At 43.2% G+C, this 19437-nt stretch overlaps 1 protein-coding gene across 1 annotated transcript; it reads right to left on the bottom strand.

The window, feature by feature from the left end:
• Positions 1 to 262: 262 nt before the first annotated feature.
• Positions 263 to 19119, bottom strand: LOC109907545 (carcinoembryonic antigen-related cell adhesion molecule 5-like). The gene is made up of 9 exons (XM_020505569.2): positions 18986 to 19119; positions 18356 to 18694; positions 15900 to 16184; positions 14949 to 15215; positions 12939 to 13217; positions 12456 to 12710; positions 12131 to 12251; positions 3998 to 4038; positions 263 to 3433 (listed from the first exon to the last, which is right to left on the bottom strand). Exons 1-8 carry the CDS (start codon positions 19032 to 19034, stop codon positions 4020 to 4022), a joined length of 1614 nt encoding a protein of 537 aa, XP_020361158.1. The 5' UTR covers positions 19035 to 19119; the 3' UTR covers positions 263 to 3433; positions 3998 to 4019.
• Between the last annotated feature and the right edge of the window lie 318 nt (positions 19120 to 19437).

Below are 19437 nucleotides of genomic sequence, written 5' to 3'. Positions count from 1 at the left end.
TAGCCTTCAAACCTGTATGGCCACAACAAACATGTTACAATCAAGTTGGTAAAGAATTATACGAACTCCTCTTGGCTTTCATTTTCAAGATAATTGCTCGAAAGCACTTTACATTCAGTATATTCGATTTCATGCCTGTTGTTTGACATGTAGAACACTTTGCACTCAAGAAACCTAATACACTGGCAACTAAAAGCTTGAGCTCATAGATGTGGTGTAATCTTATAAGACATAAAGGCAGCTTTAAAAAGGGATCCAGAGATATTTTTGGACACTTACATTTTATTGAGTTTTCGTTTAGATTCAAGTACAGTGATACAGTTGTCCCATTGTTAACACCCAACCAGACCAAAAGTAAATAAATTTTAAAAAGCCATTGTTGACTCAAGGCAAATGAACTTGATAGAGCATCCTGCACCTTGTAGTGTTTGTTCATCCAACCGTGCATTCGTATTCCCGTCCCAATTACTCTAGACAGGTTAGCTCATTTTATATGAATGCGTCTGCAAGAGGATCAAATCCAGTTCAAATGTAAATGTGTGGTTTCAAATCCAGTCCATTATGGTTCAGATAAAATATGGATGCTTTAATTAACCCACCCCTGAGCTCAGGGTGTCGGTTTCTCACCCTGAGCTCACAACATACCCACTGCAGGGATTCTCTTTCTCTGTTAAAGCAGGTTTTTACATCGTTTCTTTCTTTTTTTCTGAGCCATATCTGTGAAGAAACGGGGGGGGGGGGGGGGGGGGACTGGTGTGGCAGGAGAGGAGAGCACCATTGCATACACACACACACACCAACTGCAGCAAGACCGCCTTTATGTTCTGTGTCATTCCAAAACCCGAGAGAGAGAGAGAGAGAGAGAGAGGTGATTGGCTGTTTCGAAACAGAGACTGCGGTTGGCTAGCGAGACATAGGTAGGAGAGTTCCATTTGCAAAGAAGCAAGACTGTAACAAAACGCAAGTGGCAGTAAGGACAGAAGAATAAATCAATGGAGGCGTGTCCATACAAGGAGAAAATGATGAATGAATATAGGCTGGTCAGTCATTAAAGAATAATACGCCTTTCTGTAAACAACCTGAGAAAGCTTCTGACATTTGAAATATTCAAATTAAGATAAAGCAAGAAACCCCAAAATAGACAACAGAATGTCAAGCCTAAAAAATACAATGTTTATTACAGTATACATTTACATAAAGTAAATCATATTTACAAAGGTTTATTGCTCTTCCATTTTTCACTAAAACACTTCAGGTAAAAGGTGTCAATTTCTCCCTGTTTATCTTCAAGAACTAAACCAACGAGACGAAAACGGAACAATCTCATTCTTCCTCAGTCAATCAAGTTTCTTACTTAGATCTCTATGAAAAGTAATGACTAGTACATGCAGTGGCTGGTCCAATTTTGACCAGTGTACCTGCTGAACAAGACTATAAACGCAACACGCAACAATTTCTCAGACTTTACTGAGTTACAGTTCATATAAGGAAATCAGTCAATTAAAATAAATTCTTTAGGCCCTAATATAGGGATTTCACATGACTGGGCATGGGCGCAGACACATGACATAGGCCCACACACTGGGGAGCCAGGCCCAGCCAATCGGAATGAGTTACTGCCAAATTCTCAGTTCTGGTGGACATTCCTGTAGTCAGCATGCCAATTGCATGCTCCCTCAAAACTTGAGACATCTGTGGCATTGTGTTGTGTGACAAAACTGCACATTTTAGAGTGGCCTTTTATTGTCCCCAGCACAAGATGCACCTGTGGAATGATCATGCTGTTTGATCAGCTTCCTGATATGCCACACCTGTCAGGTGGATGGGTTATCTTGACAAAGGATAACATTCTCACTAACAGGGATGTTAACAAATTTGTGCACAACATTTGAGAGAAATAAGCTTTTTGTGTGTATGGAACATTTCTGGGATATTTTTGTTCAGTTAATGAATCATGGGACCAGCACTTAACATGTTGCGTTTAAATCTTTGTTCACCGTGTTCAAGTTCTGGTGTCTGTGCATCTGTCTTTCTGTTTGAATATACGGAATTCTTTATGTAATTACATGTTTTAAAAGAATAGGTCAAACCACAAGAGTAAACACCTTCCACAGCCAAGTGACATTACCAGGACTACTAGAGTAACTGCCCTGTACTGTTTATGCCACACAAAACCCCCAATTGACTTTAAATGGTGGGAGAAAACTTAACAGATAAAATAACTCTTAACCCATAGTTCTGTGTGTTCTAATTGAAGGTGTGTATGACTGGTTGTCACATACCTGTGTGTGCTGTCAAACAACTAATTGTTTGACAGCAAACAACTTATTATCATTCATTGGATAAAAAAAAAAACACCATCAGCTTAATGTATTCATCGGAGGGTTCAAAAAACACTAGTGGCAAAAACAAAGCTAAAAAGCAGGTCAAAAGGGGTTGTGTTACAGATTTCACTTGTTCATTCATGTTTCTAAAAACATAGTTTTGTCTTTTTGGGGGGTTTAAACTACAAAAGGCCAAATGATTAAAACGTTTGAAAAGTGGAATATAGCAAATAACAGAACTCAGTAGTACAGCCCTGAAGCACACACATTTTCCCTCCAAAACCGAAGAATGTCTTTGCCCACAAAAACATTCCTACCTTTTTTTTTCCTTCTCCCCTGAATATTTGCTGCGTGTTGGATCTTGTCATCGCCGTCTTCACATTAAGTTCTTACGAGCAGATCTTGTAGAGGTAAAGACGGAAAAGAAAAAGGGGGGGGGGGAGCAATCCTTGGGATCAAGCAGACACCTGTCTGTGGCAAAACGTTTTACGAACCTGTGTCCGTCAGGTGTTTGAAAGATTCAGACGATACTTGCCCATTCGCCTTGATGAGTGTGCTCTGTGAGGAGGGACCAAGTGACTAAGCCCTACAGTCCCGTGGGACTCCAGTGTATTACACCACTAGATCCTCCTCCAGTTTCTCACCATCGCTCAAGTCTATGATGCGATTCATTTCCCAAGGAATGTGTGGCGAAATTGATGTAAGCAATGACATTCCTGTTTTGCAAAAAAAAGGGAAGAGTCAGCATCTCAGGGAATGTTGGAAGCTGTTTACCTTAGCCAATGGGATGGATGGAGAGGAGGGAAGGTGTGTGAAGGAAAATAAGTCCATACAGACAGATAGATGTTAGATGGGATAGATGTGTTGGTGCTTTCGGGTCCAATCCAAGCCCAAGGACACCACCATTTTCAACAGAGATGACCATGGCTTCTGATGTGTGAGTGTTTTTGGAGAGGGTGATGTTGAGACCCCTGGGGTTATATGGACTTTGTGATGAATAGCTTGTATGGCTGGACAGACCTGGGGGAGGTTTCCACCTGAGTGGTCTTCCCGACTGCAGAGATTGATCTTGAGGGGAATAATTGGCTGATTCTTTGGGCTGATAGCTCCTGTGGGGAAGAAGAAACTCATAGCTTACCACTGAGCGCTACTCACAACCACAAGAACACGTTCTGAAGTTGAATATCTTGTTTTCATCAGCCCTCGTCTGAAAGTCCTCTTAGGTGAACATTGGCAATACCTAGGCTATACAGTGTCTACTGGCGTTTGTTCTACTTCAACTCCCAAAGTGCGAATAGGCCATAATCAAATGATAACAGCAATGAGGACCTTTGCCTTACTTGTTCATTCAGACTAAAGATGGATACACTGATTTACTGTAGCTATGCCAGACTCGGACTCGGTGCTCACTCCCTACGTATAAAGTCAACATTCTTATCTGAAAGGCCTTTCAGGTAAAATGTGTGTGATACGGAGTGGCACCACAGAACAGTAGCTATAGCCTCAAACGCAATGCAATAAAAATGTCCTCAACAAGGAAATGTTTGTCCCAGGTCAGTGGAGACAGCCTTGATAACTGTTGTTAACAACAGGATAATGCTGGCCTGTGTTGCCTGACAAGGGAACGCAAAAACAACTTCAGGATAATATAGAGTTATCAAAGAGCGGCTTACCAGCTTTCCTCGGGGCACTCTTCTAGTATGGCGACTCGATACTGAAACAGAACATAAAAGAAAATAGTTGCGATTAGTGTAATGATGAGTTGGCTTTGAAGGGATTTGAGAAAACAAGACGCGTCATTGTTGTGGGGATGATAACTTCGCTTTGACAACCTGAATGACTTGATTTTAGTTCATATATCCACATGACCGCAACAAATATAAAGCAGGCAGCTATTATTTCAAAATAATTGTGTATCCTAATTTCTTTGATGGAAACCCAATAGGTAGCTCTTTACACTTGTACCCATATACATGTTGAAATTGGCAGATTTGGACACTGATAAGCGCCTAAATTGTAACGCAGTGGCTTTACAGTAACATGCTATACACTCAGTGGCCAGTTTATTAGGTACATGAAGGACCAGGTCAGACAACCCCTTTGCCTCCAGAACAGCCAGAATTATTCCGGCATGGAAACGTTGCTCAACTGGTATCAAGGGATCAAACGTGTGCCAGGAAAACATTCCGCACACCATTACAGCACCGCCACCATCCTGTACCGTTGACACCAGGCAGGATGGGGCCATGGACTCATGCTTCTTACGGCAAATCCTTGACTCTGCCATCAGCAAGATGAACCGGGATTCGTCAGAACAGGCAATGTGGTGTGGTCGCCACAACCCGGTGTGGTCGCCGGCTGCAATAGCCCATCCATGACAAGGATCGACGAGTTGTGCGTTCCGAGATGCCATTCTACACACCACTGTGGTACTGCGCCACACCACTGTTTGCGGCCCGCCTGTTAGCTTGCATGTTTCTTGCCATTTTCCTTCGACCCCTCATCAACTAGCCTTTTTGGCCCACAGGACTGCCGCTGACTGGATGTTATTTGATTGTCACCGACGATAATCCCATGCTCACAGTCACTTAGGTCACTCGTTTTGCCCATTCTAATCCTACAGTAACTGAGTGCCTCGATGCCAGTCTGCCTGCTTTAAAATAGCAAGCCATGGCCACGTGAACGGGGTGGCGTACCTAATAAACTGCCAACCGAGTGTACATGACGTCAGAGCTCAAGGTCTCCGCTTCACAGCACGGTATGGGTTTTGACTGACAGCGGTTCTGAGCTTGAGCACACCGAGTGACAAGATGTTGGTCCCATCCCTCCCTGCAACTGGGCAATTTGAGCAAATGTTTTGTTGTCCGAGTGAGGGAAATGCTGTAAATAAAAGAGGACTCAAAGTATTTTGAAAGACGAGACGTTGAGGATTATAATAAAATATGGCTTTTATGCCGTGCAATCAAGCCAAAGACTTCCCATTCCCATATCGTAAGACACATGTGATATAGAGTACATTGTCAACGTTTATGATCACTGTGCTTGATGTTCAGTTCCAAGACGACATGGCGTCATACCCTGGGTTGTTCTGAACAACTACACGTCTGCTTGCTCTCGTTCCTCAACAACACAACTAGGAGAGCTTGAAATAGCAGCTCATTGTTGAAGACTCTTCTTGGAGTCATAATATTGCATTGAAATTGCTTAGGAACTGTGGACACTTTGTAGAGGTGTGAAAGCCACTTGGAGACACCAGTTTGACCTCTCACTCAAACCCTTCTCATCTCTTTGTCTTATGTTGTACCTACCCCAAATTTGTATATCCTTATCATGTTGCTGAATGTATCCACAGTGTTTTCCGATTTCGTTATCAGCAAATGCAGCGAAAAAGACAAATGTAAAATTCACATACAATCAACAATGTAAAGATAAGATTCCATCTCCTTTCAGATGAACTGTTTTGTCCTCGCCTTTAGTCTAAATACTTTCCCCCTAATTTTCAAACTGTTTCCTTTTCATTTCTACCATGGTTATACATATGGTTTTCATATTTCTTCTGTAAAAAAAAATATATTTAGCCCTATCCATATAGGCCAATTCCTACGAGTTTAAATGGTTAGTGAACAAACCCTAATGCCCTGACGAATAAGAGCAGTGTTGGTAGGTACTGTAACCTTTGTAATGCTGCGATCTCATCTCAGAAAGCATCTAAGCATCTAGCCTAGTTTTGTGCCATTGATAAGAACAGTAGACATAACAATGGGGACAAACACAGGAAGAGGATGACTCAATAATTACAATATCAACAATGAGTACTTCGCAGTTTCACTTTGATCCTGCAGGTATGCCCGTGTACTATGGCTGAATTACGGCATGTCTCCAGAAAATATGAGTACTTCCGTGAGGAATGTCCCTCAGGACAAGCCGTGTCGAGGAAACTCTAAATCATAGCGGAAAGTAAGCGAGGACAGATGGAACCAAGTGGAAGAGAGGAATGCAGAGTAAGAATGTTAGAAAGAGTGAAAGACAGTAACAGACAGAAGAGGCGAGAAGAAGAGGGAGATGGACAGAAAGAGAGCGAGAGACCTGTGCAGACAAGACGGTGGCATTCCAACCATGCTCTCAACTCAGCCTCTCCCCTATCACCAGTGACTCCCATGGAAAGGGGGAAAATCCAAGTGATGGCAATAAAGAAGAGCATACATTTCCCTTATCTAATTGTTGCTCCACTGACTCAATTTCTGTCCACCTCTCTAGTCCACCAAAAAGTACCAGAAATCTGAAGAGAGAGATGCTGCTTATAAACAGAGCAAGGTGACCGCGGACAATAGTTTGGTTAAACAGTACAAATATGACATACGCAGATCGATCAAGATGGTGAAACACAAGTATAGGGACAAAAGGGGAGGAGCAATTCAGCAGGTCGGACACAAGGCGTATGTGGCAGGGGCTCCTAACGATCACCAACGCCACCCTACCGGACGAGCTAAACACCTTTTTCTCAAGAAACGAGCACAATGACCCTGAGCTACCATTCAAGTAAGTCATTCAAACATCTTAACCCTTGCAAGGCTGCTGGCCCAGACGGCATCTCTAGCAGTGCCCTCAGAGCATGTGCAGACAAACTGGCTGTTTTGTGTTCTCGGACATTTTCAATCTCTCCCTAACTCCGGCCTCTATACCCACCTTCTTCGAGATGTCCACTATCATCCTGTGCCCAAGAAAGGGAAAGTAATTGAGCTGAATGACTACAGACCAGTAGCACTCACTTCTGTCATCAAGAAGTGCTTTGAGAGGCTAGTCAAATACCATATCACCTCCTCCTTCCCCGACACACTCGTCCCTCTCCAATTAGTCTACCGCCCTGACAGATCCACGGACGACGTAATCGCTATTGCACTGCACACTGCCCTTACCCACCTGGACCATAGGAATGCAAATGTGACTCATTTCAGGAAACTAGGCGTATGTCGCACGTCACCACTCCACAGGAAAGCCATTTGAACATAGTTAACTTTTTAATAAATAAAATAAATCTAAATGCGTTTTTTGGGCAGAAGTGCCTTCTGGAACATGTAAACATTCATGTGCCTTAATAACAAACTGATATGCAATCTGTAAATATGAATAAAATTGTTCAATTACGAGCCTAGTTGGTTTAGCCACAGAAAAAGACAGGAACCTTCCCACTAGCCATGATTGGCTGAGATAATGGGTGGGCTGGACATGTCGAGAGATGAGTTCAGATTGGTCTGTCATGTAGCACGCTACTGTCTATTTGAGCTGGTCAGTGTGTGTAGGTAATCCTCTCTAATGCAGATTTTTTTTAAAGATATCACATAGTAGAACTGCAAAGGTGTTGCTCTCCACTTTCTGGAGGACCATGTTTTGAAATCAGTGGAATGCATGGTGGAATTAGAGTATGATACAGTAGCTAATTCTGCCGTTTGATTGCAAATATGCAGACGGAGTTGAAAAGAGAACACACTGAAGGCTGTTGTATAAAACACCTCTCTCCGGATTACATCTTCAAACTAAGGCAACCATGGCATCCGTGACAGAGAGGGAGAAGCGTCCATCCATGAATACAGGCAAAATAGTAAACTAGCTACATTTTCAGATATTACACATTTTACATTTTGTCAGAAAGTTGTTTTCATTTCAAGTTAAAGTGTACTGTTAGTTAGCTAGTTAACCTTAGCTGGCTGGCTCGCGAGCTAACGTTACGTGTATTATCTGTGTAGTAATATTATTCGTATCTCAGAGCTATTTGCATTGGTAGTTATAGCCTCATGTTATCTAGCTAGCTAACATTGAACCTGGTTGGTTAGCTACCTGCAGATTCATGCAGGGTAGTAACGTTGTGAGTTGGGATTATGGTTCATTGTTTAGCTAGCTAGCTACATGTCTAAACAAAAGACTCCACTATGCAAGTAACCATTTCAATAGAATGTTCATGATGCCACTGCAACAACTGTCGATAGACGTAGCAGGTAAATTCGCTCTGGCTATTTACTCCGATTTCAGAGCACTTGTCTGAGCGTGCCAGAGAGCAGAATAACAGACGAATTTACGAACGCTCAACACCTGTTCAATATGGCCGGTGTCAGTAAACGTTGGGAAAAAGAGCTGAATTAAATTGTTGCGAGAAGCACAGTTGCAGTCACCAACAAAAACAACCTAACCACCTCTGCTAGGGTGAGTAAAAGGGTCAGAGTGAGCTGTTTCCTCATTTGTGTCTGGAAGTAGCTAGCAAGCTAGCCAATGTTAGTCAGTTAGTTTGGGTGCTTGACTGTTGTTGTTAGGTCAGAACGCTCAGATCAACCCTACTCCTAGGCCAGAGCGTCCAGTATGCTGTCTGAACGCTCCAAGAGCAAAACGCTCTGAATTTACAAACGCCTGGCAAACTCTGGCACTCCAGATTGAATTTATGAACACACCCGTAGTATAAACCAGCCTTTAGTCTTGAAATGTTTACTATATGGCCTCACATGTGAATCCTTAAAGAGCTGGGTGGGGCTGAAGCTTAAGAGGGTGTGAACGATGCTGAATGGGTGTAGACAAAGAACTCTCCAGTAGGTGTACCAAAATATTCAAGGGCAATTTTCTCCAAAGTGAGATTACAAGTTTATCAACTTTCAAAGTAGAATTACTTTCCCATTGTTCCTCAATTGTAGTGTATGATATACCATTTTGTAGCCCCGAGTCTCTACTTTTATCTAAATGTAAAAAACACAATTTCAAATGTTGCTACATAAGATTGAGCCGGTTGGTCACATATGTGAGGATGCTGTTCATCGACCAGAGCTCGGCCTTCAATACCATAGTGCCCTATAAGCTCATTACAAAGCTCACAACCCTGGAAGTTCAATTGGACGCTGACCGACGTGATAACTCTTCAACCTCTGGATGCTGAAGAAATTTGGCCTGTCCCCGAGGGCCCTCACAGTGTTCTACAGGAGCACCATCGAGTGCATACTGTCGGGCTGCATCGCAGCCTGGTACGGCAACTCCACCGCTCGAGGACAGCAAGGCTCTTATGAGGGTGGTACGTGCAGCCGAACGCACACTGTCTGTCCTACAGGACACCTACAACACCAGGTGTTGCAGGAAGGCCAAGAAGATCATCAGGGTCCCCAGCCTCCCAAGCCACGCCCTGTTCTCCCTGCCTCTATCACTCAGACAAGGGCAGTACAGGAGCATCGTGTCAAAAACGGAACGTTTCTACCTTCAGACCATCAGACTGCTGAATAGCCACCACTAGTCAGCTACCTGCTACTTAATTTATTTATTTATCACCGCCACAGTTGTTATTATGTATATAGTGCTATTTCTATTGTTGTTTTTTATTACCATCTCCATTATTTTATTTCACTTAGTCCTGCATGTTGGAGCTCTAAGGCTAAGATTTTCACTGTACCCTACAATCACACCTGCAACACTGTACGTGACTATTAAATACTCTGAATCTGAAGTGAGGAGGGGCTTAAGCTCGGCTGGAAGTGTCCGTTCCACGGCCCGGGGCCACCACGCCCCGACAGCTTGTTATCTTAAAGGTGATTCAGAGAGGGGCGAAAAGAGGCGGACCCCCCTGTTGAGATGGAATCTTCCTCTCCTGAGTGTGAGGCTAGAGAGAGAGAGAGTGTTGGAATGTGGTCCGACTGTGTTTTCAAAATACTGAAAACCACAGCGTTGATCCAGGCTGACAAGGCCAGGCAGAATGAGGAGAGCGAGCCAGAATAAATACATGCAGGTCTTTGGCAGTGGTTTATCTGTGACGTTTCACAGTTATCTACTGTATACATGTCATGGTATAGCAACAGAATCATATCTTAGTTGCTTTAATCAATCTTGGATACTCTGTAAAAAAGAAAGTGTCCAGTAACGTATATCAGAACATGGTTAAACAAATTCAGTGTACACCTAAGACATATATCTATCTATATCCTCTACCGGTGAAAATAATCTGCTCCCTATAAAGACTGTGCCCTTTTCCAGAAACCTACACTATCGGCACCTGTAATCACTAATCCCCCCCATTTTACATAGGGGCCTGGCCTGCTGTGCACCAATTTGCCAGTCATCTATCGCACTAATCAGGAACCGTATGGTGTTTGGGGCTTTGAACCTGCCAGTCCCTCTCTCATCTAAAACAGGTGTGCGTCTGTGTGAACCCAGCTGTGCACACAGGGTTGTCTAAACGTAACCAACCAGGCCTACTTTTAACGCCACACTGCATTCCCCTTGTTCACCGGCTGTAAACATGACAATGAAGTGAACTCAAGTAAAATGTTGTATCTTTAGCTTTTTTATCAGCTTGTTAAGTTATCCAGTAGGAAGTCTGCACTTTGGGGGAACAGCGTGTTATGCTGGTTGGTTATCTGGAGGCTCATCTTCCTGACTGGATGAAGGCGGTTGGTCTTTGCATCAGAAATCCCTGTAACTTTATTTCCCTTTCCTTGTTTTGAACCTTTACCTCCGTTCTTTATTTTCTACTGGCCACAAACACAAAAAGCTGATGTAAGTAATACTACTTTGTACGACGTCTACTAAATGAAACAAAAACTATTTGAAGGAATGCATCTGCAGGCACACTCTAGAAATCAGCCAGGTAAATATTAAGTGAGCAATCCCAGTAGTTCATCTTCACTTATTGAGTTCCTGTTTTTCCATTGACAACCTTACAATAATTATTTATTTATTCATCCGTTATTTTACCAGGTCAGTTTGACTGAGAACACGTTCTCATTTGCAGCAACGACCTGGGGAATAGTTACAGGGGAGAGGAGCCTGCCAATGATCCAAACCTGACATTCTTAGTCAATGGATACAGACAGTTTCCAGTTACCTCCAGGAGTGCGAACGCCGTCAAGGAACAATCGCCTCCAATATCAAGTTTGAGTTTGTCAGATTATGATAACGATGAGCAGGGAGACAAACTCTGAACCTTGGAGCGGCGGTTGTAGACCGTGCTCTGCAGGTACAGTATGCTTGACCTCCAGCGATCTCTGTCCCATCAGGTCACTTTTTTTTGTCTGCTCTGCCTGACAACACTCTTATTAGTGAGGGAGGGGAGAGGAATGAGAACGTGAACTACAACAAGAGTTCCAATGAGAAAAAGGGTGTTGATGCAAAACTGTGAGCAATGACACCTGTGGTATATTTCTCCCTTTCTGATTTGTTCAGAAGGGGTGTTATCATAGATTTCTGTTGCCAAATGCTGGAATGTGCGAGGCGTGTCAGCCCGTGTCTGCCTTGACTAAACGGTTTGTTCTTTGCTTTAAGATAATGATTCCTGAATCCACTGGCAGGTAACTCAGAGGATGTGGTCGTTTGCATCACTTTCACCTCAGTGATACGATTGATCAGAAATTACACTTTGGAGTTCCATAACCTTGGAGTTCCACTTTGGAGTTCCATATGAAACCTTGGAGTTCCATAACCTTGGAGTTCCATAACCTTGGAGTTCCATATGACCCCCCCCCCCAAATGTTTTAATAATAATCAGTATCTTTATCTGTGTTGAGGCAAATGAAAAGCCACAAAGAGTTTGCTAAAATAGGGTTTTTGGAAGTGCAGAGATTTTGACTGCTACGATACAAAGTGAAGATACTTGGGAACACTACAAGTTCTAGGATGCCAAAGAATGAGAGGAAGGAAGTGAGGACTGGAGGTTCACAGGAAGGGCACTTAAGAGACGGGGAGGAATTGGGTATCATTACACACAACAGGTATGTCTGCAAAGCCATACGCTCTTTTAATGGAATAGCACAAGTGGATCAAAAGGTAAAACCAAGAGAACTCACTGTCTTTTTCTCCGTCTCAGGTGGAGGACTCCACCGATGATGGCCCCTAGGGCGATAATCACGCCGATGACGATCCCGGTGATCTGCCCGCCCGTCAGACCATTCTCCAGTGTTCCCTCCTCTGAAGAATCACAAAAACAACCTATCATTTATCATCGTCATCAGAACATCTCACAGTAATGCGGCTTCCTCTGGAGATAAATGTGTACAGTGCTACCGTACATGATTTACAAGTAGAATATCCCAATAAAAGTTAGGGTGAGAAGACATCCTAAGAACCATGGTGCCAAATGGTGGAATACTCTTATAGCCTCCGCTATCAAACCTTTGACGGACAGCTGGTGGGCGACGGCGGTGCTCAACCCGGTGACGGCGTTGCTGGCTTCACAGGTGTAAATCCCAGTGTTCTTGTACACGGCGGCTTCGATGATGTACTCGGCTGTCATCACGTCGGTCCGCGTCCCGTTGAACTTCCAGGTGTAGGTGGCAGCAGGGAGGGAGACTGAGGTACACTTGAGCGTGACACGGTCTTTCACCACCACGGCACTATCCCCCTTCACCGACACAGCCTCAGGACCAACTGAGATACAGGAAAGGAGAATTTATACCTGATTTTCAGCTGGATTTGGCCATTCTGACCTCAATAATACTACACTTTAGCATTCAGACAGTTCATCGTAGATTTGGATGAAACACAAAGCTTTTCTTTTTGGATACTGTAACGTTATGAATATACAACAAAACATAAAGCTAACTTCGTTCATTGGTGTTAATGGTCAGCGTAGAGGTCAAGAGGCCAGAGACTCACAGTTGACCCCTATCTTGAGACTGGCAGAGTCTGTGTTCACAGCATTGGTCAGCTTGCACTGGTACTCCCCACTGTCCTCCTTCTGCACTGGCTTGATCGTGACCGAGCTCTTGTCTGCCGAGACCATGACCCTGTTGCTAGGAGACAGTGCCACGCCATTCTTCAGCCACACTCGGGTGCCGGCGGTGCCGGCGCTTGCCTGGCAGCTCAGGGTGGCCGAGCTGTTACCTGCAACGAGCGTTCCATTGGGGCCTGTGATCTTAGTGCCGGATAGGGCCTCTACAAACACAGAGGACAAATGGAGTTCGGGTTTACACAGACCAGATGGTAACACTGAGAGACAGCTTGTTTCACTCACAACTACAGAGTGCTAGACCCACAAAGTATTTAGAATATACGAAGCTTGATGAACCCCATGAAGCTTGATGAACCCCATGAAGCTTGATGAACCCCATGAAGCTTGATGAACCCCATGAAGCTTGATGAACTCTTCATTCGATTTTAGTTGGATGGATTTAGCGATGCCTACTAAATTGGAAGACATTGTACTTTCATTATACCTTAATGACATGACATCTGAACACTGGGCACACTGGTTGAACCAGGAAATTACGTTGAACCAACATGGAATAATAGTTGATTTGACGTCTGTGGGTAGCTACTATACAATATCACTGTACACCTTATACCAGGCCATGTTTCCATAAAATGTGACATCAAATAGAATGTTATTTTACAATGAGTCTTTGAATGGGCTGATGTACCAAGCAAAACCAAATGACCTACATGAATAGACAATGCAATTAACATGTCTTGCTAGACCACTTGAAAGTGAGACTAAGGCCAAGTTTGAGTTTTTGCTTTGGACCAGGTGAACCAGTGGAACAGGAGAAACCACTGTCTTGTTTATCTTGAGGTCTTCTTTCCAGACTATTAAGTGTTGGAAAACAAATGCCAAGATCATATATTTTAAACACAAAGTTCATGGCCCTCAATGGGTGACTCATAACTGCCTAATCAATACTTTGGCCAATAAGTGTTAGGCTTGAAGGCAAACATTTTCAGAGGCAAATTCTTATTTCCTCAGCTTTGGTCAGTCATTAAAAGTAAAAACGTGTCACTGTGATTCATGACGGAATAATTGGACTTGAAGTCACTACTGTTTGCCAAGTAGAGGGGAGCATTCATAGAATGACTGAAATGACCCCCCCACATCCCACAATCTCTCTTCCTTTGAAAAAAAACAACACACGACTCAAAGACTCCAGGCATTCTGAAAGACCTCCCCCCAACCGAGCAGGTTTTAGTCACTCACAACATGGTAGACTGTCTGTCTCCTGTTGTAAATCGTTTCAGTACACACCGGGCCATGCACTCTTTGTACCGTATGGTATGCAGCACATATTTCACAAGCTTTAAAAACCTACAAGGGAACGTACAAAGTTGCCATGATACAAGGTCACTGGGTTTCAAACTTGTACCGGAGGCTTAAAAATCATACGGAATCCATTCAGTGTTCGGTGTTATGCCTTCTGGGTGCGAAGCCAAGAAACAGGTTTCAGTCTGTCTGTTCATGGTATTAGCTTAATAAGGATGATGCCATCTCTTTGAGGCAGGGATGGAGGACTAATGACAAATTCTTTATCTTGATTTGTTGATTTGGCTGTAACAAACCTTTTCGATGAAATATTCACCATTAAATGGAGAACGGGTAATAATAACTTCCTTGTAATTAGTTAAAAAAGATCAAGTCAGTCTATAAGTCTAATAAAATCAAATGCGTGTAACATCTGAGAAACATGTTACCGACAACAACCTCGGAAGAATACTGTAGCTCAACTGAATGCAACCACCATTTTCACTACTTTGCTTTCCATTAGAGTAAGATTTGAGTCTCTAGGTCTTTACCAGTATACTGTCCATGGTTCCCCTTTGTATTTGCTAAAGCACCCTTCCTATCCATGTACAAAACCTTGATTTCCCATTGGCTCTTGTGGTTCTTCTACTCACCTACTACAGTGAACTTGGCTGTGGTGGATTCCAGGTATCGCAAGGTTTTGGCATTGCTGGCCATGCAGGAGTAGTTTCCACTCTGTGCCTCGGCAACGTTGTCCAGTACCAGCTTGGGGCCCATCACATTGAGCGGGACTCCATTGTGGAGCCACTGAATCACCGCCGCAGGGCTAGACTGGGCTGAGCAGGTCAATGTAATGTTGGAACCCTTCTTTTGGACCTCAGCCATGGGGGTGACTGCCACAGCGATGTTTTCTGGCCCATCTGCAAATATATTAGAGTTGGAGTTAGGCCTAAGCCTACATTTGAAAAATATCTGGACCTAAGGCTACAAACCACAATGTAGCAGCTCATTAAATTTTAACGAAAACAAGCCATGCTTGGTCTATCCCCTCCCAGGTGCTCTACTCAGATGGACTTTGATGAAATGTGGATCTTATCTGACCTGCATTTTCACCTGTATTGACACCTGTATTGTACTACCCTGAGCTGGCTGATTTAGATCAGCAGCCTCTACCTGTTACAATATAGAAAATGGCTGGCATGACTTATTCTAAAGCCGTCACACAAACGAATTGATCTACTGCTCAATATCATATCTACGTGTTGATAAAATTGAGAAAGAAAATGTTGCCGGGATTTCAACTCTCTTGATAAGGGTAAATCAGCATAACCATCGGACCACAGGCATGGTGTAAACAGGAGAGTTGGGTTTGGGTGTAGAAACCCCTACTGGGAGTGTCCCAAGTCACACAAAGCCTCCTAAGACTCTAAACTAAACGCCACCTGAACCTTTCAGATAGCCTTGCAGAGACGTGAGCGGAATCAATGGATAAGAATATTAGCCTGGTCCCAGATCTGTTTGTGCTGTCTTTCTAGCAATGACCATAGGAGTAGGAGACAGCTCAAACAGATGTGAGACCAGGCTATAAGAACATAGGTACTTACAGCTGACAGTGAGGTTGAAGGGGGCACTGCTATCGCTCTCTAATTTGTTGGAGACTGTGCAGTAGATGGGTCCGACCAGATCCTCCCTGACCACTCCAGCCACGGTTAGCACTGTTGCGTTTGCACTCAAAGTCACATGATTCCCATCGGCGACCAGTGGGGCGGTGCCGTTGAGCCACTTGTACATGAGGAAGGAGCCTTTGGCCGAACAGGTCAAGACCACAGTGCTGTTGAACTCGACCGCTTCATTCAGGTTGGACTTGATGGTCACGACAGCGACCGGTTCTGAGGAGGGGAGGGAGGTAGGTAGGGGTGGGTGAATGTCAGGGTAATTGTTATCAGGGCTTGAGTTTTGAGGCAGAGGGAGAGGGAGGGGGAGAGGAGAGTGGCATATTGATGAAGCTGTACTCTAAGGCTGAGGGGGAAGGGAGCGAAAGCATTAAACTGATGAAAAGTAAACCACAGGTTGGCAGCAAAGGCTTTCTGAACATGTTGTGAACTGAACAAGTGCTCATTCGATGGCTGTGATGTCGTAAAATAAATTGCTGTTTAACTGACCAAAAATACACAGGGGACATTCTAATCTGACCCAACAAAATGGTATATGACCTTTTACTGGTTTTACACTTTGCCATGAACCTGAAAGTCCAGTTTTACTTGCAAACTATTTCCCTACTTCTGACTCGTCATTGCCATCCTTCAAGCTTTGAATATGTGACGCAGCATGCAAATGGGGGCGAATGACGGACGTTATTACTTTAAAGGAGAAGCGTTTGAAAGTTAAAAAATAAAAAATAAAAACGTTTTTGCATCAAAATGCATTTGTTGGGGGCAGAAATGCCATCTGTAACATTTGAACTTTCACATGCCTTAATTACAAACCAGTATGCGAAAAAATAAATACTAATACAAATATTAAATTGCTGCTGTAGTGTATAGCCTTTCCTGTTTTATACTTAACCTGCGCTAGCTTAGACAGCCATGTCATTCATATTATTTATATATATTTTTAATTGAACTTTTATTTATAGCAGTGCTATAGCCTGTTTTTTCTTTGCCCTCTTTCCTTTCAGAACCATAGTTAATGTCAGTTCTCAGTGGACATGATTCTCAGTTCTCTGAACCATGAGTGGTCAGCTGTGTGTGACACGTGTGTGAATGTGGCTCTCTTTTTCCATGAAGCCCTTCTTAACCTGGACATCCGCCTCATCCTTGTTCTGGCCGGACATGCTGTAGCGGTTGCTACCGGCCTTAAGTCAGCACCTAAGGTTTCTTATTACATTCATGGTCTCTAAAACCATACCCCTATTTTTCAGTGTTGTTGTCACAGAGGAAGTTGACAGAGTTTTTAAATCAGTATAATGCCTGGTCTCATCGACTAGACGTAACATAGTAAACATAAATCTGGGACACTCAAATTAGTATGATATGTTACATTTGGTATGGTTACATAAGGCAGGAGGCCTACAGAATGTAGCTAAGCACAGGCAAAATCCTAGAGGAAAACCTGGTTCAGTCTGCTTTCCACCAGACACTGGGAGACTAATTAAACTTTCAGCAGGACAATAACCTAAGGCCATATCTGCACTGGAGTTGCTTACCAAGAAGACAGTGAATGTTCCTGAGTGACCGAGTTACAGATTTGACTTAAATCTATAGGAAAATCTATGGCAAGACCTGGAAAGGGTTGTCTAGAAATGATCAACAACCAATTTGACAGAGCTTGAAGAATTTTGAAAATAATAAATGGGCAAATATTGTACAATCCAGGTGTGGAAAGCTCTTAGACATACCCAGAAAGACTCACAGCTGTAATACAGTAGCTGCCAAAGGTGCTTCTACAAAGTATTGACTCAAGGGTGGGAATACTAATGTAAATGAGCTATTTTTGCATTTCATTTTAAATAAATGTGCAACATTTTTCTTCTTGGTTTTCAATTTGTCATTATGGGGTATTGTGTGTAGACGGTTGAGAGAAAAAAAATATTCAGGCTTTAACACAACAAAATGTAGAATAAGTCACGGAGTGTGAATACTTTCTGAAGGCAGTGCTGTGTAGGTAACTCATTTGGGATATTGGCATGGATAAGCATTAATCCAAGAAATGCCTTGAGCCATCACAGACACACACATTGCTAAAGACAGGCCTAGGTTTGTAGCAATACAGTATAATGCCAGTGACATAACTCCATCCCATATTTCTAGAGCATGGTAGTAGGTTAGAATGTTCGTTTTCCAAGCCACAGGGCCACACCCTTGAATCATTATTAGGGAATTATGCATCAAAATGTATCTGTGGAGTAAGGGCCTACTTGGGAATGAATAGAGTAGACGAAAACAGTTGGCTGTAAATAACAAAGTTGATTTTGGTAAACATATGCCAAAATGTGTAGGCTACTTCGGGACATGTAGGCATTCAATTAACGTATTTTATGCACAATCAACGTCTTACTCACCTAGAACTTTGAGCGCGGTTACACCTGTGCGCTGTACTGCAGCACTTGTGACCATGGTCACCGCATAGTCCCCGCTATCCTTCGCGGTCAAGGGTCCCAGCTTCAATACGCCGGTGGATGAATTCAGTGACACTCTTCCTGCGTAGCCTGCGCCAACTGTCTCTCCTTTGGGCGCAGAAGTGACAACAGGTACAAGTCCACTACCTCCGTTGAAATTCCAAGATACTGTGATAAAGTCGCCTACATCTGTGGGCATGATGAGGGTTTTGAACGTGACGTTCTTTCCCTGTACTCCCTGCAACGGGCCTGCTGGGAGTACGCTCTGCCCGTTGCAGCATCCTGAGAGAAACCGGTTTGAGTACAGATGTTCACTTCAACATATAAGTGTGTGATATACATCAAGAAGGAAGCAAGATATATGCAATGCACTAGTAAAAACTATAAATAAATGTTTGTAATGGTAGCCTATATTATTGGCCTGAAAAAGGCATTCTACTAGAACCACGTCAATGCGCCTTCAGACGGCGCCTCCAAAACCTAACCGACCCAACACATCTCCAAACATTTTGTTTTCTTCGGTCCACTATTACATGTAGGGCTAACAATAATTTATATATTCATTAATCTTACCAACTGCTGACAGCAAAATGACAAGCGACCTAAAATTAAACAAATCCATCCCAGATGTCTGGAACCCTTCTTGCGATAATGCGGGCTACCTGTCGCTTTTACAAACTGAATTGAGTACACTCCTTCATGGTACACACCCAGTAAAGGTGTCAACATCAGAAAACCCGCCTCTTAGAATGGACCCATTCACATACTACACTCTATTTTGACATAGTACCAACTATTACTACTGCGGAGAATGAAACATATCGAAGAAAATGTCTAGTTCTGTGCCAAAATATTTCAAACAGCCTAACAATGTATGACAAGTCGTCATATCTGCTCATAGAATAGTACGGCTACTATTACTGTGAATTTAGCAATTCAACCATTTAAGAAAAACTAAATACAATTTACTGCTTGAAATGTAGGAATGACTTTACTTTTCCACCATGGGAAACAATTTCTAAGAA

Source organism: Oncorhynchus kisutch, linkage group LG17 (assembly GCF_002021735.2).
Source record: "Oncorhynchus kisutch isolate 150728-3 linkage group LG17, Okis_V2, whole genome shotgun sequence".
In the NCBI taxonomy this organism is placed as follows: Eukaryota; Metazoa; Chordata; class Actinopteri; order Salmoniformes; family Salmonidae; genus Oncorhynchus; species Oncorhynchus kisutch.
This window is presented reverse-complemented; position numbering and strand designations above follow the sequence as displayed.